This window comes from Pan troglodytes, chromosome 3 (assembly GCF_028858775.2).
Source record: "Pan troglodytes isolate AG18354 chromosome 3, NHGRI_mPanTro3-v2.0_pri, whole genome shotgun sequence".
NCBI classification, from domain to species: Eukaryota; Metazoa; Chordata; class Mammalia; order Primates; family Hominidae; genus Pan; species Pan troglodytes.
The window spans coordinates 72731776-72757587 of NC_072401.2; the positions used below are offsets into that span (position 1 = coordinate 72731776).

Consider the following 25812-nt stretch of genomic DNA (forward strand, 5'->3'; position numbering starts at 1 on the left):
CAAGACCACAGCAGGCCTGTGGCCAGCGGGGACACAGTCCACAAGTGGGGGTTTTTAACAGCTTGTTCTTAAGAGAGCTTCCCAAACCACAGAGTAATGAGCACTCAGGTGTCTCAGGCCCACGGAGGATTTAATAGATGAAACCCTGGATCGTCTCGAAGCCGTGGTTGTTAAGAAGTTTAAATATATTGACCGGAAACGGGGAGAAACCAGAGGGTGGAGGAGCCGCTCGCACTGCGGTGCGATCCCTGAGGGCTCGGGGCAGGGGACTGGGGACCGAGCAGGAGCTGGCGGGGTGAGCTCTGCGAAGCGGGCGTGAGACCCAGCGCCCATGGGCCGGTCACGCCGGGTGCCCGCTCACCCCCCCCCCCCGCCCCACGCCAGCAGGAGCGCGCGCGCAGGCCCCGCGGGGCCGGGAGGGCGGCACGGGCGGGGCCCCCGTGCTCTCACCGCCCCGGGGTGTGGTTCCAGCGGACGGGCCGGGCGGGGCGGCGGGTTTAAGGCGCCGGCCGGCCCCACACGGCTCACTCGCGCCCTTGCCGCTGCCACCGCACCCCGCCATGGAGCGGCCGTCGCTGCGCGCCCTGCTCCTCGGCGCCGCTGGGCTGCTGCTCCTGCTCCTGCCCCTCTCCTCTTCCTCCTCTTCGGACACCTGCGGCCCCTGCGAGCCGGCCTCCTGCCCGCCCCTGCCCCCGCTGGGCTGCCTGCTGGGCGAGACCCGCGACGCGTGCGGCTGCTGCCCGATGTGCGCCCGCGGCGAGGGCGAGCCGTGCGGGGGTGGCGGTGCAGGCAGGGGGTACTGCGCGCCGGGCATGGAGTGCGTGAAGAGCCGCAAGAGGCGGAAGGGTAAAGCCGGGGCAGCAGCCGGCGGTCCGGGTGTAAGCGGCGTGTGCGTGTGCAAGAGCCGCTACCCGGTGTGCGGCAGCGACGGCACCACCTACCCGAGCGGCTGCCAGCTGCGCGCCGCCAGCCAGAGGGCCGAGAGCCGCGGGGAGAAGGCCATCACCCAGGTCAGCAAGGGCACCTGCGAGCAAGGTGGGCACGAGCGCTTCCCTCTCCAACCCTGCGCCGCTCGGCCCGGCGAAGGGCACATCCGACGGGGCGTCCGCGGCGGCCTCGCCCCGCGCTGCTCACTGCGATTCCCCCGCGGGCATCCCAGGAGCCAGATGGGAGGGAAAGAGTTGGCAGCCGCGGAATGCCAGGAGCGGTGGGCGACGCCCCCCCTTCTCCTTTTTGGTGGTTTTATTTTGAGAGTTTGGTGCGTGCGTCCAGAAAGTGAGGGCCGGGTGTATATGTAGAAAAGATTTTCCGAGACCTCAGACTTCCCCATGCCCAAAGCGCACCCAACTCGTGCTAACATCTGTCCATTTCTCATCATTCTTGGCTTGGGGATGTAGAGAGAGGTGAAGTCAAGAGATGGGGGAAAGGAGTTTGACAATTAAATATAAAGTAAGGACTTCCAGACAGACTTTTTTTAAAAAAAGATAGGATCTTGCTCTGTCGCCCAGGGTGGAGGGCAGTGGCACGATCTTGGCCCACTGCAACCTCTGCCTCAAGCGATCCTCCTGCCTCAGCCTCCCAAGTAGCTGGGACTACAAGCCTGTGCCACCACGCCTGGCCAATTTTTGTTTTTTTGTTTTGTTTTGTTTTGTTTTATAGCGACGGAGTTTCACTATGTTGCCTAGGCTGGTCTCGAACTCCTGAGCTCAAGTAATCCCAGCCTGCTGGGATTACAGGCATAAACCACCGTGCACAGCCCTGATTTCTTAGTATTGAAGAAAATAGTCCACTTTCTAAAAATTATAGGTTCTCAAACAGTAATCTAACTAGCTAATTATTTGTGGGCAAAAATAAAATACAAACTCTTTGAAGACTGTTTTTGTGATGCACTTTGTTGTCAACCTTCTGACCATTTTGTTTTTCCTTCCTGTTTCTTTGATTTGTATTGTTTTGCATAATTTGTCCCCAGGATACACTGTTTAGCAGAAATGTCTTTGAGATTATGTTTGATTGTTTATTTTATTCCAAACAAGTCCAAGCTTGCTGTAAATGAAATAAGGAAATAGGCCGGGTGGTTTGGCTCACGTCTGTAATCCCAGCACTTTGGGAGGCCAAGATGGGCAGATCACGAGGTCGGGAGTTCGAGATCAGCCTGACCAACATGGTGAAACCCCATCTCTAATAAAAAATATATATATATACATTAGCTGGGCATGGTGGTGCATGCCTGTAATCACAGCTACTCAGAAGACTGAGGCAGGAGAATCGCTTGAATCTGGGAGGCGGAGGTTGCAGTGAGCCGAGATCACACGACAGCACTCCAGCCTGGGTGACAGACAGAGACCCCATCTCAAAAAAAAAGAAAGAAAGAAGAAAATAAAGTCTGGACTTGCAAATACACGCACATACACACACACATAGAAATTTTAACTCTAATGCCTGAAATAACATTTTCCATTGGCAGTATTTTCAAGGGAAAGTCAGACATTCAATGTTGGCAGCTCCTGATCTTAGCCAAGGTAGAAAAGGGAGAGGAGGCAGTTCTGAGATTACAGAAGCTGTTGCTTCTTTAAAACAGTTCAGACTTTCTCCAGAATTTCCAAATTCTTTCTTTAGAGCTTTTCCCAGAAGTCCACAAACTAATAGGTTGTATGTCATCAGTTTCAGAGTTCACTATTGAAAGCCTTAAATTGTGTAACTCACTAGTAACTATTTATAGTATCATCACCTTAAACTTAGAAAATTGCAACCCAAAATAATCTGCATATGTTTACAATAGAAACAGTTATTTGTTACTTTGGATCTCATTTGTCGGTCACATCATGAAAAGATAAATGTGCGTTATTTAAGAATTTATTCCAAATATTGAGATTTTCTTATAAACATTACAATGGGGAACTTTATAGTTTTTTCAAAATGGAGAGCAGAAGGTTAGCTTGGTGATTGTTCAAGTGTTGTCAATTTCTAGTTTATACTTAATATTCCTTTTTCTCACCTGCTACTTACATCACCAAACACTCACACAGTCTGATTATAAAATATTGAGACTGACAGTCATATAGAACCAGTTTCATAACCTCATTACCATGTACACCCAGCTCAGTACCTCTCCAGACTGCAAACCCTTTGAGGGTTCCGGCCCGGCTTTTCTTTATATTTGGGGAAATGTTAGTGAAAACAGCATCTAAAACTGGAAACCTTGACTTAAATTAGCCATTTCTTCTCATCCTAAATTGAGAGAGATGAGGTCTAAATGGCAGAGACCATTTATAGGAGAATGCCAAAGAGAGCAGAAGAGAATGGGAAGCCTTTCCCACAGCAGAAACTTTCCACAGCAGAGACAATAGACTGATCCCTATCACATCCCCTAAATATTTCTTCTGACACCTGGATGGGTTTTGACAATCATAGAAGCAAACTGGACAGAGTGCCATTTACTTCTGTGCCATTTCATACTGGGGCTTTGCACAGAATAGGAAATGCATTGTCTAGGTTCCTCTAGACCTCTAGGTTCCCTTCTATTCTCAGAAGAAACTTAAGTTATGCTTGAGTATAACTTGAGTAGGGGCCAGGTAGGGGCAGCATTGTGGGATTCAGCCACAATGGTGTGATTCAATCTGCCTTCTGGTCTTTGGTTCCATTTAACATGCATTTACTGAGCAGCTAACTTGAGTCAGCACTGTACCAGGTGCTATATACCAGGGATGTACAAAACAGATTTGATGTTGCTGATTAAGAAAGTATCTGTACAAGTTACAAACTCACCTCCCAGAGCACTTGCCCTGGAGCCCTGGAGCTTGCCCCAGTCTTCCTCCTTTCTAAGATCACCACTTACCCAACTGGGAAGAGATCTTGGTCTGCTTGTTTTCCATACCTCTCTGGTAGGAGGCAAAGCGATCTGCTTGAAAATATGTCTGAAAGATAATCAGCAAATAATTTCAAATCTTGGAACTGTCATTATGAATTTACTGCCATTAGATTGTATTGAGGTCCCTGAAGTCATGGATAACCAGAAGGGGGAATTTGAAGATTCCATTTAATAAAAAGAAGTTGATACAAAGAAGCTAAGATGTATAATAAAATTTCATAGTTGGAAGAGAACATGATGCTTCTGTATTCCAATTACTGATTATACCTTTTGTTCATAGTCTTTTAAATCTGAGCTCTTTGGCAATCCCATTTCAGCTGCTTTGGTCTCATTAGGTACCATCCTTTCTCCCTCAGAATTAATTTTCACTTCTGGAATCAGAATGTCATTCTTAAGGGTCTCCCTTATTAGTACCTTTAGGACCAAGTTCAAACTACCTAGCAGGACATAACAGGCCCTTCACAATATAACTCCATTCTATTATTTTGACCTCTTCTCTCCAACCTCCTTTATGCACTGGCCACAGTAAGTGTCTGCTATTCACACTTCAGCACATATGTCTCTATGCTTTCATGCCTCTGTAGAAGTTGTGCCTTCTGCCTGCAACGCCTCTCACCTCCACACACACCACAATTGCACGCTCCTTCACTTCCTTTCCATCCTTTGAACTCTTACCTATGATCCTTTTGTAGTTCATAAGCATGATGATTGAGTGTTCATACACATGTGTGAGGTATGTCGCCCCCAAACCTTTTATGACATTGGCACATTACCTGTCTGACATGAAAGAAAAATAATAATAAAAATGTAAAAAATGGGCAGCCAGGCGCCATGGCTCACACCTGTAATCCCAGCACTTTGGGAGGCCGAGGCGGGCGGATCACGAGATCAGGAGATCGAGACCATCCTGGCTAACACAATGAAACACCGTCTCTACTAAAAATACAGAAAATTAGCCAGGCATGGTGGCGGGCACCTGTAGTCCCAGCTACTCGGGAGGCTGAGGCAGGAGAATGGCGTGAACCTGGGAGGCAGAGCTTGCAGTGATCCAAGATAGCACCACTGCACTCCTGCCTGGGCAAACGAGCAAGACTCCATCTCAAAAAAAAAAAAAAAAATTTAAAAAATGGGCTCTTACCTAGCCTTCAAGGATCAGCTCTGTCAGTTTCTCTGAGAAGCATTCTGACTTTCCCCCACCCCAAAATGATGTATTTGTTCTTCTAGAGCTATGCATCCAGCCATTGTTTCAACTAATATTTATTCCACGTGTACTGTGTATCTGTATATAAGAGGCAGTATAGCAGAGAAGTTAAGATGAGGAGCTCTCAAGCCAGACTCCCTTGGTGTGAATCTTGACCACTTACTAACTATAGCCTTGAGCAAGTTATTTGACCTGTCTGCCCAGGGTTTTCCTCACTTATAAGACAGGGATTATAACCATTATCTATCTCATAGGGTTGTCATGAAGATTAAATGTCATGAATATTATCCATAGAAAGCTTGGATGAACATTAATTGTTGTCATTATTCAACATAAAAGTAAGTTCCAGGTGGGAAGGGAGATTTTGCTCCCTCATATAGACAGACCCAAGGACCTAGATAAGTGCGTGGTATGTAGTATGTTCTTTAAACACATGTCTAATGCATGAATCAATGACTGAATCAACCTATGAATTGGCTAGGCACTCTCCTAATCTCAGGGTAAGTAGCCTTGAATAAGATACACAGAAACAAGGAAACATATTTTCACACAATGTGTACATGCTGTGAAGGGTGTACATCGGAGAAATAGGTTAGAGACTCCAGATGAATGAGCAGTATTAAGTGAGGTGAGTAGAGCCATGCTAAGAACGCTTGGGAGGATTTCAGCAAAGGGAACAGCAAGGCCTTGGGCCCTGAGTGGAGAACAAGTTGGCTACTATAGACCTTCCCCAACTGCCACAAAAGGGCTCTTTGAATGTCTGTCTTCCCCACTAGACTGTAACCATTGTAAAAGAGGGATTTCATCTTATAACTCCTTATAAACACAGTGTCTGGCTAATAATTGGGCATATCATAAATATTTGTTGATTAACAAAGGAATCCTCTTAAGAAAGCACCTTCCTGTTTGGAAATGCAGGAAAGCCCCTCTCCCGCCTGTCTGCTCTCTTTCCTCCTGGCATCTTCTGCCTTCCTAAAGTCTAGGCCAGGGAATTCATCTGACATTGATTTGCCTTCCTTTCTGTCATCAGCAATCCTGAACTCTAATATTGGATGGTAACTTTTTCCCCCAAATCCCAACATTTCCATATCCCCTTGCCGAGTAAAATTAGGTCCAGAGCTATAGAAACTGTTCTGTAAGTGGAAAATGCTTCAGTATAGATTTTGATTTTCAGGTACTCATTTTATTTGATGAGTTTTAAACCTCCATTCTTTGAGAAGCTCATTTTAGATTCATTAGACTCATTTTTTATGTTGATAATATATCATTTAAATGTCCATGTTCTACTATCCTTCAGTAAATGTATGAACTTCATTGAAAGTTGAAACAAAGGGGTTTCAAATTAAATGAAGTCGTTAATTGTCTGGTTTATCTTGGGGGAGTGCAAGTCAGTGTAATACTTCACTAAACTAACACAGTAGTACCATGAGGACTGTCAGAGAGCCAGAGGAGGGGACCCAGGTTTGTGGAGGAAAAGCCAAGAATCACTTAGTGGAAGAATGATGTCCTGACTGAGACAGGGATAAGAAGGAATTGGGTGGAGAAGAGCTAGCATAGAGGTTGTGGTAGAGTTAGAAGGGAGATGAGAAGAAAACACTGTGTATATACAATAGAATACTATTCAGCCTTTAAAAAGAAGGAAATTTTGTCATTGCCACAACATGAGGGGACCTGGAAGGCATTATATTAAGTGAAAAAAAAGCCAAGCACAGAATGACAAATGCTATGTGATCTCACTTATATGTGGAATCTAAAAAAAGTCAAACTCATAGAAGCAGAAAATAGAACAGCAGTTACCAGAGATGGGGTTGGGAGGAGGGGACAGGATTGGCAAGATGTTGGTCAAAGGACACACAAGTTTGGTTAGAGAGGAGACATAAGCTCAAGAGATCTATTGTCCCTCATGGTGACTATAATTAATAACAATATATTATATACCTGAAAATTGCCAGCCTGGGCAACATAGTGAGACCTCGTCTCTATAAAAAAATAAAAAAAATTAGCTGGGTATGGTGGCACACACCTGTAGTCCCAGCTACTTGGTAGGCTGAGGCAGGAGGATTACTTGAGCCCAGGAGGTCAAATCTGCAGTGAGCCATGATCATACCACTGCACTCCAGCCTGGGTAACAGAGCAAGACCCTGCCTCAAAAAAAAAAAAAAAAAAGAAAAGTTCTAAGATCATAGACTTTAAATGTTGTTACCACACACACAAAAAAAGTGTATGAGGTAATGCATATGTTAAATAGCCTGATTTAGCCATTCCAAAATGTCTACATGCATCAGAACATCACGTTGTATACCATATATATATGATTTTCAGTTATCAGTTAAAACAATTTTTTAAGAGAAAGGAGATAACCAGAGCATAGCCAGCAGAAGGACTCGCATGAGGTTTGGTGGGACTGCCTAGGGAGAAGGAGGCAGCTGGCCGCGTGACAGAGCCCAGTGATAGGGGAGGGCCTGTGACCCCTTAAGGAGCTGAGACGCTGTCACAGAGCAGTGGGAGCACTGAGTGATGGAGCTGGATTTGTGCTTTTAGAAAAGCTTTGTTGGCTGCTGTTGGGAGAATGGATTGGAAGAGGGTGAGACTGCAGTCAGAGACTCCCATAAGGAAGCTGTTACTGTAATCACAACAACAGATGCCTACACTCCTTCCCAAGACTTCCCTCTCTGATCTTAGAAGCATTGTCAAATCCGGGTTCCCAGCCTGCCAGGGCAAGCTGCTTGCTACTTGGGAGTGAAAAGCCCTTGTGGAGCTTTTTCTCATTCAGTGACTGCTCATAAAGTGCCTTCACCTCGCTTGCCTTATTAGCCAGTCCTGCCTCCAAATTACCACCACTTGCTCCTTTCAGGAGTCTCTTCCCCCTAAAGTTCCTATTACTCCTTCTCTCTGCTTTCAGATCAGAAACAGAAAAAGTCACCTTCCCTAAGAGTCTGCTCCAGTCCAATAGAAATGCTTTAAAATTTTTCTGGCCTCAGCTGCCCTTCTTGAGCACAGAAATTTCTAGAATATTGAGTGAATCACTGGTTCTTTATTATCATTTTGTCCAGTTTCAATCACTGCATTTTAGGAAAGATTTGAAAAACTGAAGGACAAAGTGGGGCCTTAGAGGACTTAGGATTCTTTCAGAGGAAAGTAATCTAAAGAACAAGTTAATGTTTCTTCATCGTTTGGGAATTAGTTATTAAATGGAAGGTGCCTGACAAATTATTCTCTTAATACAGTTCTTCAGGAGGACAGCATTAAAAGGCCTGGAATTAAATAGCCACAAGGCACGTTTAGATGACACATCAGGAAGAACTTTCCAGTAAAAACTATTGAATAGGATACTGTGTTCAGGCAGAAGTCAGGAGACTCTCTTTAGGAGAGCTGAGAAATAACTTGAGGGAGAGGGGCCACATCTGGGGGAGGATTTTATAATTTTTAAATCTCTTAAACTATACAGCTTTGAGATGGAATGATTAAGCTGAGCAGGCATTTGTTAACATCCTGAAATACGATTTCCATCCTGTCCCTAGAGCCTGCCCTCGGGGTCCACTGTAGACTGGCCTTCTAGAAGAAACCGCCTTATAAGGCTCTCTTGGATAGTTCAGGGACAGAACACCCTTGGATGGAGTCCAAGGCCAGCTAGCCTTCACTGATTCAAAATTCCTCCCTACAGTGGATGAGATTATGATGCTTCCTTTACCTCAAGCCACCCCTACCCCACAAACAATCTGACCTCATCTGTGTTTTTCATTGTTAGACAAATAACATCTTGTTTTTAGCAGCTGGGGAACCCTGAATTATCGTCAAAAGAATTTTTAAGCCAGGGAATATGAGTGTAACCTTTATTTGAAATTTAGGAGTGGCACAATTAGAAAGCTTTGAAATGGAAGGAGACTTAGTTATATGTGAATTAATAAGCCCACTTATTTAAGGTAATTTCAAAGATTTCCCAGTGAGTCTTTTACTCTTATGTGGGGATAGCAGTGGAGGACTAGAAATGTTCAAGGGAAGCTTCCCCCAGCCTGTCATATATGGCTTTTCCAGGTCAATCAAGACCGTCTCCTCCACCAGGCCTCTGAGAGAAAATGAGATCAGAAGAAAAAAGCCAGGATGATAATGGGGGGAGGGGGGGAAACGTTTACTTATTTATTTTTTTTACTTAAAATTGATTGTGTTAAATAATTGACCTCTGTTTTATCCCAAGTTGGATTAATGGCAAAATGATATGGCCCTTTTGAAAAAGCTAATGTGTTGAATTGCCTTTACTGTTTTACAGAGGAGAGCAGTCAAAGTTAATTAGAAACAGCTGGAGCTAACAGTAAGCCTCACCCCCATCAATGTCCCTACCAGGAGAGGGTTACCAGGGAGAGGAGCAGTCCCGGGAATCCAGGGAGGGGCCTCTGGTCCCAAAAGCAGGCCAGAGTTGCAGACAAGTTTTGTGTCTGAAAAATAAGAAAGGTTCATTTCAGGTGAAACAGACCTAGGAACCCTGTGTTGACAAAGCCCCATTCATATGGTATGAAGTTCCCACAGTAAAGAGCACTGACAAGGCCAAGGCCAACCCGACAGGTTCAAAGCAGGCTTGGCCACTGTGAAAAAACAACCCCCTCAAAACTTCAGGAGAATGTATATAATAAATGAAGGTACAATTTCATACCTTCACAGGATTATTGAGAAGGTCAAATTGCATAACAGATATGAAAGCACTGTGTAAACTATGCGGACTATGCTGCACCAAATAACTGTAAAGAATTATTAACTAGACTGTAAATGCCTTGAGGGCAAGGAATGCATCTGCAATGGGTATTTGTGAAGTACTTGACAGTTTGCTAAGGACTTCTGTGGATTTTCCTCATATGCTACTCATAACAACCCTGGAAGGTAAGGGGAATTGTTATCCCAAATTCCAAATAAAGACACTGCAGGTCAGACATCACACAGGTGGTAAATAGCAATTCTGGTACTTACTTTAGATATTCTGCTACAGGCTTGCTATTCAAAGTGTGGTATGTAGACCAGCAACATTGACTCTCTGTGCTATCTTTCTTTTTTATAAACTCGGAATTATTTCAAAATAAGAAGTTTCTAACAAAAGAGATTCAGAAGAGTCAAACCCTTGGGTGTGAAAAAGTTTTAGGAAGACTTTCCTGAATTTATTTTGCCTATATTTTGTTTCTGATGAATGAGCAAGGGGGTTATATGATATATTTGTGTCTAAATACATCTAAAAGAGCTCTTTCATTCACATAAAATAAACATGCTGTATGATAACAAAGTTTATGTCAGAGTTGAGATGGCTCTTTATGGTACATATATGCTGTGCCTTCTAAAAAAGTCATATTATATTCAGTGAAAGATGATGTTTCTTAAAATGAATGAATGTCTCTGAGGTGGCTAACATTAGTCCTTCTATAGCCAGATTAGCAATCTTAGAGCCTGGTCAGGCACAGTGGCTCTTGTTTGTAATCCCAGTACTTTGGGAGGCCAAGGTGGGAGGATCTCTTGAGCTCAGGAGTTCAGGACCAGCCTGGGCAACATAGTGAGATCTCATCTCTACTAAAAATAAAAATAAAATTGTTAATTGGCCAGGCACAGTGGGAAGCACCTGTAGTCCCAGCTACTCAGGAGGCTAAAGTGAGAGGGTCGCTCTAGCACAGTCATCAAGGCTGCAGGAGGCTATGATGGAGCCACTGCACTCCAGCCTAGATGACAAGGTAAGACCCTGTCTCAAAAAAAAAAAAAAAAAAAGAAAAGAAAAAGAAATAAGAAACGTAGAGCCTGGCAGGGCACAGTGGCTCATGCCTATAATCCCAGTGCTTTGGGAGGCTGATGCAGAGGATCCCTTGAGACCGGGAGTTCAAGACCAACCCTGGCAACATAGTGTGAGACCCTATCTCTACCAAAAAAAGAATTACAAAATTAGCTGGGCTTGGTGGTATGCCTGTAGTCCTAGCTACTTGGGAGGCTGAGGTGTGAGGATCACTTTCAGCCCAGGAGGTCAAGGCTGCAGTCAGCTATGATTGTGCCACTGCACTCCAGCCTGGACGACAGAAGGAGACCCTGTCTCAAAAAATAGAAAAACCTTAGAGCCCAACCTTTCAGTTTCAATCCAGAGGCTCTTGAAGGATCAGCGAGTGTGCTAGGGCTGCTGGCATGAATATTAGTCCAAGAAAGACCTCTTGGAGCATAATGTTTGCGTGTGCTGTTTGATCATTTTCCAGGTCTTTCTAGTAACTCTGAGTAGGCTAGAGGAAAAGAATCACTAAGCTAACTGTCAACATGCTCAAGTATTCGCTTTCACCTGAGGTTTAACCCTGAATGTTGACCTTAACCCCTGACTCCAGCACTGTCCCATCATCAAGTTTCCCAGTTTGAGTAATAATATTTAGTCCATATCTAAGCTATGGTCTAAGGAATTTGCATTTTTTTAAATTGAAGCATATTTTTGTCAGCTAGGTGACAACTTGCAGAAGGAAAATTCATGCAGGGGTTTGAGAACCCAATTAAGCATAATCCATTTAGACTTTTTGAGGGAGAAGAAAAAAGAGGGCTTTCATATTCTTACAGGCAGAAAGGCAGCTGACTCCAATCATCCTGTTCTTTCATGTTGTTTTTCTTGAAGGGAAGTCTCCAGCTTCTGCAGAGGTTTGTCTTTTTCTCTGAGTGAGAAATGCTCAAAGGCATTTTCATTTACATCACCACAGATTAGTGTGCAAGTGTTCAAGTGGTTGAGTTGGGAAAGCTTTAGATCTGACATCTGTTCTGCTCTCTTCTGGCCTGACCCCAAGCAAGGAAGAAAAATTTATCAAGAAATAGATCTCCTGGAACATTCAGAAGGTTTTGAAAGAGACCACACAGAAATGAGGCTTCAAGAATTTTTTAGGGTAGCCCAAGCCTGCAGGATTCAGAGCCTGCTCCTTCTCCATGGGAGCTTTCAGAACTTTCTGCTCCAGGAACAGAACTCCAAAAGTGAATTTCAATAGCAGATGCAGCAATTACACTGCACCCCTGGCTTCCAAAGGACCCCCCTCGGGAAGCCATAGAGCGTTTGATGGAGAATGAAATGCTTGTGCAGCAGTGCTCTCTGAGTGAGAGAAGGGGAGATGAGAGTCCCATGCAGTGTGGCTGCTTAGTAGAAATGCTCAGCTCAGTGGGAAAGGGCAGGCTGGGGCAGAGATCAAGACGCTGCCAGATATTTGACAGGCCAGGGCTTCGGAGCCAGAGGCCCCTCTCTGCTCTGTTGTGTCTCAGATCAGAGCCTCAGAGCAGGACGGAAAAGTTGATCTGACTTGAATCTTTCTGCACTGCTGGGCCTTTGGTTCACTAGAAAATAACTGGCAGGGCAGGGCAGGCCTGTTCTGGACCCAGTTGCAATGTGGCAAAGTGAGCAGCTCGTGCCCCTTTCCCACCTCCCCATGTCCTCTCATCTGAGGCCTCTTTCTTTTCACCCATTCAGCCTGGCCTGTTACTGCATGCTGCCCCTTTTTCTTGTCTGACTGAACTCAAAGAAGTGAGATTTTCTTTTCTTCACCCACCAACCCTTTCTTAGTTACAGAGCTTGGCCAGTAACTTTATAAATGGTGAGTCCTGCTCAGTCCACTCCTCCTAACTCCGTCCCCAGACCTATGAGCCACCTGACGTTCTCACGAGCGAGCGAATAAGCAAAAACTTGGCATGCCACCTCTGAAAGGCAGCCAGCTCAGTCCATGTCATCCAGGAGAGATGGTCAGCCCTTTTGTTCTTGACACTCCATTGGGATGAAGTTTTTCACGTGTCTTAGGATCATAATCCACACCATATATCAGCCCCAAGCCTATCTCCCTTTTTAGGACAAGCCCAAGGGGTAGGAGAGATAGCTGTAACCCCATGGTGTGACTGTGGGTTTGACAGGTCTCCAGTGCTCACCCAGGGCTGTCCCTACCAGTTACTTTCAACTCTTAGTGCCGGGTCACCCAGAAGCCAAGATTAGCTGGTGTACGAGAGGAAATAAAGCAGAGTGGTTAAGGAGATGAACTTTGGAGTCAGACCACCTGGGTCAAATCCCCACTCTGCCACTTAACTATTTGTGTGACCCTAACCTCCTTCATTCATGATTTTTTTTTACCTGCAAGACAGGTATAATAACAATGTTATTATACTTAGAGTTTTGTGAAGTTAAGTGAAGCAATACCTGAAAAACATTGGTACCTGGTATGTAGTAGGATTTCACTAAATGCTGTTTCGTTTCCATGTTTATTGTTATTAGCATTATAGAACTGAGTATGAATTAATATATTAGTGCCTTGCTGATGTCCTACTTTGACCAGTCCAAACACAATACTGCCTCATGTGTTCCCAGGTTAGATCTGAAACCTATGTTCAGACCTGCGTAAACAAAATAACAGGGTAGTTTTCTTAAAAAGAAAATTCGTGGGAACTTCCATCTTGCTCTGCAGGGATTCTAGAACAGGGAGTTCTGCCCATCTCTTGGAAGATCCCAGAGTCCAAATGCAGACAGTCTAATAGGAACCACCCAGGATGCTGGCCAGAGGACATGCTTTGCTTTGCAGCATAGAATATTTCCATCTTCAAGCTCATTGTCACTCACATTATTTTTAATAGCACCTTTTAGATATAGAATCATTTTGAATTCAGAGGTCACTCACATTTAGTAATCACTGGACTCTCTCCTCCCTGGATATTCTACCAGTATTTTATACATAGGAAATATTCAATAATTTTTGTTGGATGGTTCATGGGGGAAAAAAATTGAAGTACTGGCCCCAAAGAGAATATGAACCAAAATCACAGAGTTTGGCAGAAAAAGAGCACAATTAATGCCCATTATGTACATATTGAGTATTATCTTTGGCTTTTAGAGCCTTATTGGTGGAAATAATAAAGTTCTTGCTGTAATTCATGTGTCTCTTCTTTGGCTTATACATGTAGCCTCAGCTTAGCAGGAACTCATTTTTTAAAAATCATTTAAAAATCAAAACATTCAACTATAAACAGATGTATTTCGACTCAGAAAGTGCCCACTTAAGTTGATTCATTGCATCTCTCTGAGAGGTGATAATGTCCACCTTCCAGGGTGTGTTGACGAGTAAAGAAATGAAGGTATGAAGAAGAGGTTTAAGAAGCTGGATAACTTTTCAGATCCACCATCGCCAGCAATCTTGAGTGAAATTGGCAGAACTTTGGGACTACTGACTCACCATATACTATGCACTCTATCACCTTCTAAAGCAGTGGTTCTTCACCTTGGCTGTACATCAGAATCACCTGGGGAGCTTTACAGAATGCTGATGCCTGAGTTCCACTCCAAGATTCTCATTTAATTGGTTTGGATGTGATCTGGGCAGCAGGACTTTTTAAAACTTTCCAGATGACTTAATGTCCAGCCCCAGTTCAGAACTATTGTTCTAAAAAGACTTCAAGTCACTTTTTGGGATGCTTCATTCCTTTGGGATAATCATAATAATAATAGGCCAGTTTTTGCTCAGTTTATCCAGCATCTAGTGTTTTGCAACAGGGGACTTTGAGAAGATCTAGTGTGCCATGGGAAGTGTAAGCCCTAGAAAACATGATCACCCAATATAGTGCAGGCAGCATAAATGGTTTGGCTACTTCTTATCTTTTTGGCTATTTCAGAGCTCTTATTTGAATCAGACAGAACGGAAATATGTCAGTTTTGTTGGTATTTTAAAAATGTATCCCAAAACACTCAGAAAAGTATTCACCTAAAGCCACATGATCCAATCTTTCTATTATTTCACTAGAACATACGGTCCATGAGCCCAGTGCTTTTTATCTATTTGTTCACTACTGAATCTCCAATGTCTAAACCGTCCTTGGGATATGGGAGGCACTTGATAGATTCTTATTGCAAAATGAATGCATAATTGAGTGGATTTATTATGTGCCCTGTTGGAAAGGGGAACCTTCACACTGATGGAAGCCCACCTCTGTCATCTATCTGGAATCTCTGATAGGGAGAGGCGGCTCTGCTCAGCTTATTGGTCCCTCAGCTTAGAGGAGTATCTCTTGTCACTTGGCTGAGGCCTTTCCGATGGGCATCTTCTTAAATTAACCCTTATAGTTACTCTCTATTGTCACAAAATCTCTGAGACTGACAGCAGTGTTCCATTCCATTTTATCATCTCTCCTCTAATCATTTCCCAGGCAACGGGTATGGGGATTGTGCAACCTTGAGAAATGTACTTAACCTCTCTGAGCATCAGTTTTCTCATCTGTAAAGCGAAGATACTACCGACCTCACAAGGCGGTTGTGAGAGTTACATGACTTAATGTATTTTAAGTTCTTAGCACAGTGTTTGGCCCACAGTTGGCCTTTAATAAAGGTTAATCTTAGTCTACCTTGCCCTTCAGTTAAACAGTAGCAGAGGAAGGCATAAGTACAATACGTTCTCATTATTCACTGAAGTTTTGTTCTAGTAAGTCACCACAAGCACTGAATTAGCAAATACTGAACCACTGCTTCTAGGAGCAATTCAGTTAGGTTCCTGCAAGCCTCCAATCACATTTTTATCAACTGATCAATATATAATTTTGTTTTATGTGTGATTCTGTTTAAAGACACGTTATTTAATATAAATTATGATTCATTAACATTGAACTCATGGCCAACAGCAAGCACTGCAGCTCAAGCCAGAATGAAGCTTGTCTAACACCCGTATTTTCCATAAGGCATATCACAGCCTGCTTGCTCGTAAGGAACGACTAGACAGCACTTCAGCACAAAGTTTGGGGCCATTTTAGACAGCTGAGTCACCATCAGAAAGCACAAAAATACAAAAAAAAGTGGCACCACACAGACTGTAAGAGGAGTGCTTGTTTGATAGTGTGACAGCTGAAACTAGAAGCCAGAGTGGTGCCTTGTTCCACCTCAGTGGGGACCCCGTGACTCAAATGTTTGCTGCTCTGTGCATGTCTGCAAATGATTTGATTTGGGGGAGGCAATTACATTTTAGCAAGTAGGTGAATTTGCAAATATGGCATCCACAAATAATGAGGATTGACCGTATTTGGAAATGGTCAAGGGTTCAGCAACAAGCATTAGAGAACTACCAAGGATTCCGAGGGCAGAACCCAAGTGTGGGTGACGCTTCCTTTATATGCCTCAAAGCATATAACGTCATTCAGGGCACAGAGCAGGTATTTAGGAAATAATTCTTGGATGACTCTTGATGCAATTTAACAAACATGTAAACTAGCCTTGTTTTGACTATCCCATGATGAGCCTGTTTTTGCCCTGCACCCTCCTACAAGATGTTAGTGAGAAGTGTAGAGTTCATTAAGTTTTCATAGGAGTGTCAGGAAGGTTTTGTGGGAGGCTTCTCCTCCCGTTTCTCTGCACAGCCTTCCCACCAGCTACAGAGCATCCCACGTGGCCCTTACTTCACATGGAGCCACCCTCAAAGGCACTGTCCTGTCCACACCCTCCCCACAACCACACCTGTCATCTCTCTCCCAGTTTCCACTTGGCAAGTAGGCTCTGTCCCTGGCTCTGTGGAGTGCACCCATCTTTTAGCCCAGGACACAAGGTTACTTGGATCCTCACTATCACTGAAAGTGGAAAATTATAATAATTCCGTCACTCACATCCAGTGCCTGCTTTTTGTAAATGATGTGCTGGGTGCCAGATGGAAATTTGCCCCAGGAGAAAGACTGCCCCTGCTCTAAGGAGCTTAGAAACCTGCAGTCCATCCTGGTGGAAGAAAGAAGAGGGAGTTAGACTCAATATAAGAGAGTCCCTGTGTAAGCCAAGCCAATAAAATGCACAGGAACAAAGAATGCACACACACACCCCTCAACCCTTCATTTTTAATTATTGGAAGCATATTTTCTGGGCAATTTCTACTGGAAGGGGAAAAAATGAACAAAGGTACATTTACATCTGTGGCCTGTGAATACATTATAATTTGCAGACTCTATGAGCTTATACATAATGTAACTATGGCTAGAGGTGTGGTAGTACATAAATGAATTAGTTATTACTTTGCCCAAAGTGACATTCCAGAGTGCAGATGAGTGAATCTTATGTTTGCTTAGACTTGAGCTAAGGAGAGAATATTGATCCAAAAGAATCTTAAAGATTGTATTTAAATACCTTAGTAAATGCTAAGGAAAAAATATGCAGTAAATTCACTTCACTCTACCTAGCTCCCTGGCAAATGTGTAAAAAAAAATTTTAATAGGTGCAATGACCTATTGATGAGAATACTGTTTGGCAGTTAGTCTCTAACAATTGTCAGAAGTTTCACTTTTTGGACAAACCACAGTGGATTTTTAATTCTTTTTTTTTTTTTTTTTTTGAGACAGAGTCTTGCTCTGTTGCCCAGGCTGGAGTGCAGAGGTGTGATCTTCGCTCACTGCAACCTCTACCTCCCAGGTTCAAGCGATTCTCCCGCCTCAGCCTCCTGAATAACTGGGACTACAGGTGCCTACCACCACACCCAGCTAATTTTGTATTTTTACTAGAGATAGGGTTTCACCATGTTGGCCAGGCTGATTTCAAACTCCTGACCTCAAGTGATCCGCCCGCCTCGGTCTCCCAAAGTGCTGGGATTATAGGCGTGAGCCACTGCGCCCAGTCTGGATTTTAAATTCTAAACTTACATATCCTTGTTAATTAAACTTTAGCTGCTGTGCAGCTTCAGTGTGTCCTGGGAATGTAAGCTAATTTCATTTTATTTTCACTAAAGATCTTTTTTGTTATTAAACAGTGGAAATTTGTAGAATTCATTGAAATCAAAGACAGTCATTGTTAATATTTTTATTGTATTCCATTCCAGTTTTTTTCTAGGCTCATATGACACTATTTTGATCATACTAACCATATGTATTTATATCTTGTTTTTCATTTAGCAAGTAGGTGAATTTGCAAATTTGGAGTCCATATATTTGCAAATTTTAAATTTATAACTAATATTTTCCATGTACTTAAATATTTTATAAATTTTATTTATAAATCTATATTTGTAATAATTTGAATGAACCATAATTTACTCGTTTTTCTGTCATAAATAACCTTTTAATTCACATCTTTAGACACAAAGATCTTTCTTCTGAGTTATTTCTTTATAATAGATCCCAAATTGGAATTACCAATAAAATGATATGAAGATTTATATATATATATAAATTTTTATATATTGACATTAGTGATTCCAGCTTAATAGCCTCTTCTAAACAATTCAGACACATTATCTCCTAAAAACAAAAGCCCAAAAGCAAAATATTTCAATAATACAATAGAAATTACTTGTTAATTATCATTAGATTTGTATTGTGACTGCTCATCTTCAATGGCATAGAGACCATTGAGAGTTGTACCTGCATCCTAGTTTCTATTTATAAAATTTGCAGTTACTAGCCATAAAACCAGGGACCCTGCCTGTTACCTAGTTTGCATCTAATATTACCAGGAATCATGGTTTCTATCTCAGATCATGAAGAGTTATTCCAGCAAGAACAGAAAGGATATGTGTACTATAATAGTTTTCTTTTTTTAAGTTCAATTTGATCAATCAAATATTTCAAAATAACAGGGAGAAGGAAAGAATATTCCTTTGTACATAATTGAATTGAGGTTCATAAAAAGCATCCGCATTCTTACTAGAGCAGCTTGAAAATGTTTGTTGTAAGGGCAGCCACCCATCTGAGATGTAAACGGGAAAAACTTTGTGAAATTTGGAGGTTTTGTCTTTAAGATTTTTTTTCACAGAAGAAAAGAAAAGGTCTCTACTATTCTATTTGACTACAGTCAATGGCATACCTCCAGGTTGAATCTCGGCAGCTCTTTAAATGCAACTTCCCTGCATAATACTGAGACCATGATTTGACCGCTTGTTTCACTTCAGTTTCTGATATGTGCTGTTATTCTCCTCCTGTCAGGGACAGCCTGTTTCCTGCTCCACTTATTAAAACTAGAAAAGAATTTACTTACAACATTTTTACCACACGTGCCCTTGGAGCTCTCCTTGGGTCCTTAAGAGGGCTGGCAAAGCCTTGTTTCTCTTTTTCTCAAGCCATTTAATCTCCAGCACATTCAGCAACAATTGTCCTTTGTAAGGCAGGTATTCCTGTTAATACAGTAAACAGTGCTGAGAATACATGTATAAAATGGAAAAGCTGCATGTGATTTTCAGGCAGAATTATTCCCGTATTCGACTGGGAGATAGGAACAGTAACAGCACAGTGCATTTTCTAAGAATTTTCACATATGTTCATATGCATATCACCTTTTTTAATCCTCACAATAACCCTGTGGTAAAGTATTATCCTCACATTGTATTAATAAATTAGGCAACCAAGATTCAGTGTGTTTGAGTGTCCAAGCAGAGCCGCTGCTAATGGGAATTGAATGAAGCTGGAATGAGGAATCCAGGTGAGTTGGTGTGTACACGGACACACACACATGTACCCACATTTCAATCCGAAGGAAGCTAAAATTGAGTGTCAGAAGCAGTTAAACATAAATATGCTTCACTCACTCATTCATTCATTCATGGTTCTTCCATTCCTAATCTTGTATCTCCTACATTAAATTCCCTGCATAGTTAATACTCTGCATTTCCACAATCTCCAGTTACTCTGGTCATTACCAGTATGTGGAAGTGCATATGCTTTTGCCTGTTTTGTTCAACCGTGTGTGTGTTTTTGAAGAAACACATCCAGAGACTCTAAGGCTTTGTTTTGGTAAATTAAAGCAACTTAAATTCCAGGTGTTGGCAGTGGCAGTTGTCTAACATAGCATGATAAAATTATCCCCCAGGTTCCTATATGCGTGGTTAATTACAGGTGATCCAACTCCCAAAGAATACACACGGCCTGGATCTCTGAGCTCTGATGAATAAAATAACCAATGTATAATTTCATTTTCTGTGAAAAATGTTAACTAGAAAAGGTGATCAAATAAACTGTTGCTCTCACATGTTTTGTTTTGTTTTTTTGAGATGGAGTCTTGCTGTGTCACCTAGGCTGGAGTGTGCAATGGTGCAATCTCAGCTCACTGCCAACCTCTGCCTCCCGGGTTCAAGCAGTTGTCCCACCTCAGCCTCCCAAGTAGCTAGGATTACAGGCGTGCACCACCACACCTGGCTATTTTTGTGTGTGTATGGGTATTTTTAGTAGAGACTGGGTTTCACCACATAGGCCAGGCTGGTCTCTAACTCCTGACTTCAAGTGATCTGCCCGCCTCAGCCTCCCAAAGTGCTAGGATTACAAGTGTGAGCCACCATGCCCTGCCTTCTCACATGTTTTCTAAAAAAAAAACCTCTATCACTGAAGAGCATTAAGAACTTTGTGAGGAACAAATTAACTGTTCAGTCAGTTTGAATAAAATTGAGTGCTCTGGGGAGACTTTATTGTTGTTTGTGTGTGTGTTTCAACACTACAGAATAAGATGTGACTGTGACCCACTAAGTCCTTAAAAACAATAGGGTATATCATAAGAACTAGAAAGCCTAACTTCAGACACTGACAAGAAAGCAGGAAATACTACGTTTCTCAAGGTAGCAAGACTCAGGAAATTCTTACGCAAACAAAGAGTGAAGGAACAGTTGACGGCAGTTTTCTGAATCAATTGTATAATTATGAAATTTTCATTCACAAATACTTTTAGGTACATAAGTCTGTACCTGATGTGAAGATCCTACTCTATACCAGCTCCCTCAACATATAAGGAGATGGTGGGATTTGGGGAAGAGGAAGAGAAGAATGATGACCAAGAAGGACAATAGCTGGTCTATTGGTAAAGAATGTGTTCAGCTGCAAGTAATAGAAAACTTGGCTCTAGTGGCTTGGCCAAAATGGGGTTTATTTGCTTGTAGAACAGGGAGTTTAGGTGTAGATGGTTTCTGGTGTGGCTTTAACCACTCAGCAGTGCTGTCAAGGACCAGGGTCCTTTCACTCTTTCTGCTCTATCATCCTTTGCATGTTGGCTTTTGTCTACATGCTTAATAATTGCAAGAAGGCTTCTGCACCTCAGATCATCGTCATCATTAAAGACATTTAGAAGGAATAGAGAAAAGGACAATGCCAGCCACATGTCCCATTATATCAGGTGAGCAAATGTTTCCCAGAAGCCCATACTCAGCAAATTTCTGCCTAATCTCATTGGCCAGAAATGATCACTGGGCCACCCTATTGTCAAAAGAGACAGAGAAGGGAGTGGTGGACACTGGGGCTGAGTCAGCCGGCTACATTGTCTGCCATAGCTGGGCAGCAGTTCTTTTTAGCTTTTCATTTCAGACACAGTTGCTGAAGGTGAATTCAAAGGGTGACTAGAAGCTTAGTGTTTTAGAGACCACAGACCCCATCAGACCTCACTGAAGTGTGAAATCAGATGATAAAATAGGTCATAGCTGGGGGGGAAAATGGAAAGCTTTGTAGCAAATATGTCTTTCCCAAAGTTCAGTGGAAAGAAGTCCTATCTGAAAGATGTCAAACCACATAGAGTCCATTTTGAAATGACATTTCACTCTTTCCTTCACAGAAATAATGGCTACCAGAATTGAGGGTTCCTGCCTGATTTAATTTAATATGTGGAAAGGGATAATTTTAAAATGAACTCAAAAAAAGAAAAAGTTATAATTGTATATGGATAGATGCAGTAAAACTGCTTTTAAAAAGTCTACTTTCATTTTTATAAATTGTATAAACTTCAATTCATCCTCAGATCTAAGTAAGGTGAATTTCTAATTATTGTAGTGTTTTTAAGCTTATTTAAGTCATACATGTTATGGAGATTAATGTTTTGGAGAGGGTGGGGTTCAAATCCCCACTCCCCCACTTACTAAATGTGTGATTATTAAATGGCAAGTTGCCTCTCTTTTTTTTTTTTTTTTTTTTTTTTTTGAGACAGAGTCTCACTCTGTTGCTCAGGCTGGAATGCAGTGGTGTGATCTCCACTCGCTGCCACCTCTGCCTCCCAGGTTTGAGCGATTCTCCTGCTTCAGCCTCCCAAGTAGCTAGGATTACAGGTGCCCAACACCACACCCAGCTAATTTTTGTATTTTTTTGGTAGAGATGGGGTTTCAGCATGTTGGCCAGGCTGGTCTCGAACTCCTGACCTCCAGATGATCCGCCTGCCTTGACTTCCCAAAATGCTGGGATTACAGACGTGAGCTACCGCGCCCAGCCAGCAAGTTGCTTCTCTTAACCTCAGTTTTGTCATCTTTAAAGTGGGGACAATATTGCTTACCCAAAGGGTTGGTGAGAGTATTAACTTCATATGAGGTTCTAAGCGTAGTGCTTGCCACACAATAGGGTCTCAATCTGGCCATTGCTTTTATCATTAGTAGTAGTGGCTAATGCTTCAGAAACAGCCCTCAAATGTCATACTATGGTACTTTTACCTTCATTCTTCCCTCTTTTTCTGGAGGGATAACTAGAGATGGGATGAAGGGTAGAAGCAGAAACTGAGAGTGGTAGGAATGATTGGATGGTATTATATGGAGAAAATGAGGGCTGTTCTTGCCCAAACTGGTCAGAACCTCAATATTTTTATATACTTACAATTTATAGCCTACCTTATTTTAACATTATATTTGTGGCAGTTTACATCACCATGCTTTTCAGATACAGCAATAGTGCTGTAAAAAGCACTAAACTGCCTGGGCATGGTGGCTCACACCTCTAATCCCAATACTTTGGGAGGCTGAGGCAGGAAGATCACTTGAGACTAGGAGTTCAAGATCAGTCTGGGCAACATAGTGAGACCCTGTCTCCACAAAACAAAACAAAACAAAACAAAAAATTAGCCAGGTGTGGTAGTGCATATCTGTAGTCCCAGCTACTCAGGAGGCTGAGGTAGGAGGATCACTTGAACCTAGGAATTTGAGGCTGCAGTGAGCCGTGATTGTGCCACTGCACTCCAGCCTGGGTGACAAACCAAAGCCCTGTATCAAAATAAACATAAAGTACTAAACTTAGAAGAAAAGAGTCTGAATCCTCCTGCCTCAGCCTCCCAAAATGTTGGGATTACAGGCATAAGCCACCACACCTGGCCAAGCATCTGAATCCTGACTATACATTGACTAACAGTGATCATTGGCACATTGCTTAATCTCTTTGTCCCTCTGTTGTCTCACCTGTGAAATGGAGCAAGCAGGACCTGTATTAAAGGATTTGGGTTAGGGTTATGGAAATAAACGAAGTCACAGATTTGAAAGCCTTTGTAACTGTTAGGCCTTTATGAATCCAAGATTGTATTCCCTCTGACTTTACCAACTATTGTAGTAACAACTCTCAAATATGCCCAGTCAGTTAACTGATATAACCTTGTGTATAGCTGTGTCAGTTATTTACTTTTTTCCTGTATACCTCTGGTCCACTCCTCCCCTTCAAATCACTATCAGCAAGTAGTGCCCAGGGACTCCAGTGTTATAACATTAGCCAGAACCAAACAGTTAGTAAGGAATCTGCTACAACAAATTTATACAGAGCAAAATATAAAGTATTTTAAAATTGGCATCCTTTTGAGATAGTCTGTTCCTCTCCTGCCCTTCGTTAGTTGGGTACTCAAGAGTTGGCAGTGTTTTCCCATCTAGAAGCTCATGCTGCATATTGACCTGCAAAGGTATTAGTCCAGGTACCGATGGCAACTTTTATGTTATCCATCAATCACTTAATGAGTACAAGAAAGCATCCTATCACCCTGCCAAAAGACAGAGGAATTAAGAATGACTCATTTATCACTTAAATGTGTGAGTGTTTTCTATGTGTCAGGTGCCATCCTGGTGCTGTGGGGCACAGAACACAGACTCCAGTTTCCAGGGGGTTACCGTTAAATGGGGCTGAAGCAGCAACAGTGTGTCGGTCTCCTGTATTCAATGTCCTCATAATAACTGAGCCACTAGATCAGGAGCAGTGGCTCACGCCTGTGGTCCCAGCACTTTGGGAGGCCGAGACAGGTGGATCACCTGAGGTCAGGAGTTCGAGACCAGCTTGGCCAACATGGTGAAACCCAGTCTCTCCTAAAAATACAAAAATTAGCTGAGCGTGGTGGTATGTGCCTGTAATCCCAGCTGCTCAGAAGGCTGAGGCAGGAGAATCGCTTGAACTTGGGAGGCGGAGGTTGCAGTGAGCTGAGATCGTGCCACTACACTCCAGCCTGGGCAACAAGAGTGAAACTCGGAATCAAAAATAAAAATAAAAAATAAGATGGTAAAATTTGTATGTGTATTTTACTACAATTTTTTAAAATTAGAAAACAAAAACGTAAATCCTCTAGATACCAAAACCTAAGCCCCATGGAAAACATTTACCACAAAAAGGTGACAAGCTATCCCCACAAATGCCAAAATATAAGTGGGTTGGAACAAGCCACCTATGCCACCAAGCCTGCAGGCTGTCAGCAGCTAGGTGGAAAGACACAGAGGGCAGTAATGAGGTGATGACAGATCCAATAATAGGTAAATCTCAACATAGCCAACAGGTTTTCACTGGAAAGTCCATTAGTGGGTGAGTGCAAGGGACCCAAAGGGTGGAAGGGGCTTGAGTAGCCTGGGTCCCGTGAACTCTCAAAACCCCCAGCCAGGGCTCCTGATATGGTTTGGCTGTGTTCCCACCCAAATCTCACATTGAATTGTAACTCCATAATCTCCAAGTGTCATGGGAGAGACCTGGTGGAAGGTCATTGAATCATGGAGGCAGGTTTTTCCCATGCTGTTCTCATGACAGTGAGTAAGTCTCACGAGATCTGATGGTTTTATAAAGGGCAGTTCCCCTCTGCATGCTCTCTTGCCTGACACCATGTAAGATGTACCTTTGCTTCTCCTTTGCCTTCCACCACGACTGTGAGGCCTCCCAAGCCATGTGAAACTGTGAGTCCATTAAACCTCTTTACTTTATAAATTACCCAGTCTCAGGTATGTCTTCACAGCAGTGTGAAAATGGACTAATACAGCTCCCTTCCAGGACAGGGCCCTTCACCAAAGAAAAACTACTAGGAATAGAATCAAAATTGAGCAGGACAGAAACAATAGAGATGAATGAAACAAAAGACCAAATAAAAGTGAAGGAGGGAAACAAACCCAGAAAATCACAGAAAGCAAGTTACTGTTTTTAACACTAAATGAAAACAACACAAAATGGAGTTCTGAGGAGTTGCAAAAAGGTATTTTGGACAATGTCTCCTTGTAAGGCTGTGGAAAACCAATTTTACATTTTAAAAAAGCACAGAGAAAGATTAAGGCCAAACCCCATACTAGAAAGAAATTTTATATAAGAAAAGAGTGAGAGAGAGAAAGGGAATAACATCCCTACCTGCAATGAAAGCACGTCTGCAAACAGGTGAAAACTACAACTGACTATCTGAATAACATGAGCTAAAAGACATTTTTTAAATAATACAAATAAAGAGTAACAAGCCAAAATTAGAATAACTCGAAAATGTGGTGAAGATCTCAGTTGTTATTTCAGAAATGAAACCAAAAGAAACACAATAGCGAATAAGAACAATAGAGAATCCCTTAAAAGACTAGAAGGTTAAAAGGAGGAAAATTATTAAATTAAAAAGAAAGGAAGAATGATCAAAAGCAGCAACCACTGAAGATATGCAGAGCAGATCTAGCATACGGATAATAGGAGTCACTGAAGAAGGAAACCAAAGCAAGAAAGCAAGCCAACACTAAAAATTATAACTCCAAAAAACTTCACTGAAATACAAGAAAAATGTAGAACTACATTTTGGAAGACCAGACAGTATACCTGAGAATATGGACCTAGAATGACAAATACCTAT

The 25812-nt window shown here is 42.5% G+C and overlaps 1 protein-coding gene and 1 non-coding gene across 2 annotated transcripts in view; both read left to right on the forward strand.

The window, feature by feature from the left end:
* The first annotated feature begins 491 nt into the window (after window positions 1-491).
* Window positions 492-25812, forward strand: part of IGFBP7 (insulin like growth factor binding protein 7) — a 79691-nt gene continuing 54370 nt past the window's right edge. Inside the window, exon 1 of the mRNA XM_517274.9 lies at window positions 492-1035. Within this exon, the coding sequence (XP_517274.3) occupies window positions 561-1035 (475 nt within the window). The 5' untranslated portion in view covers window positions 492-560. The remainder of the gene's footprint in view (window positions 1036-25812) is intronic.
* On the forward strand, window positions 4549-4651 carry LOC112209128 (small nucleolar RNA U13). Its single transcript, XR_002943795.1, has one exon. It is a non-coding gene; the product is annotated as a small nucleolar RNA U13 (small nucleolar RNA).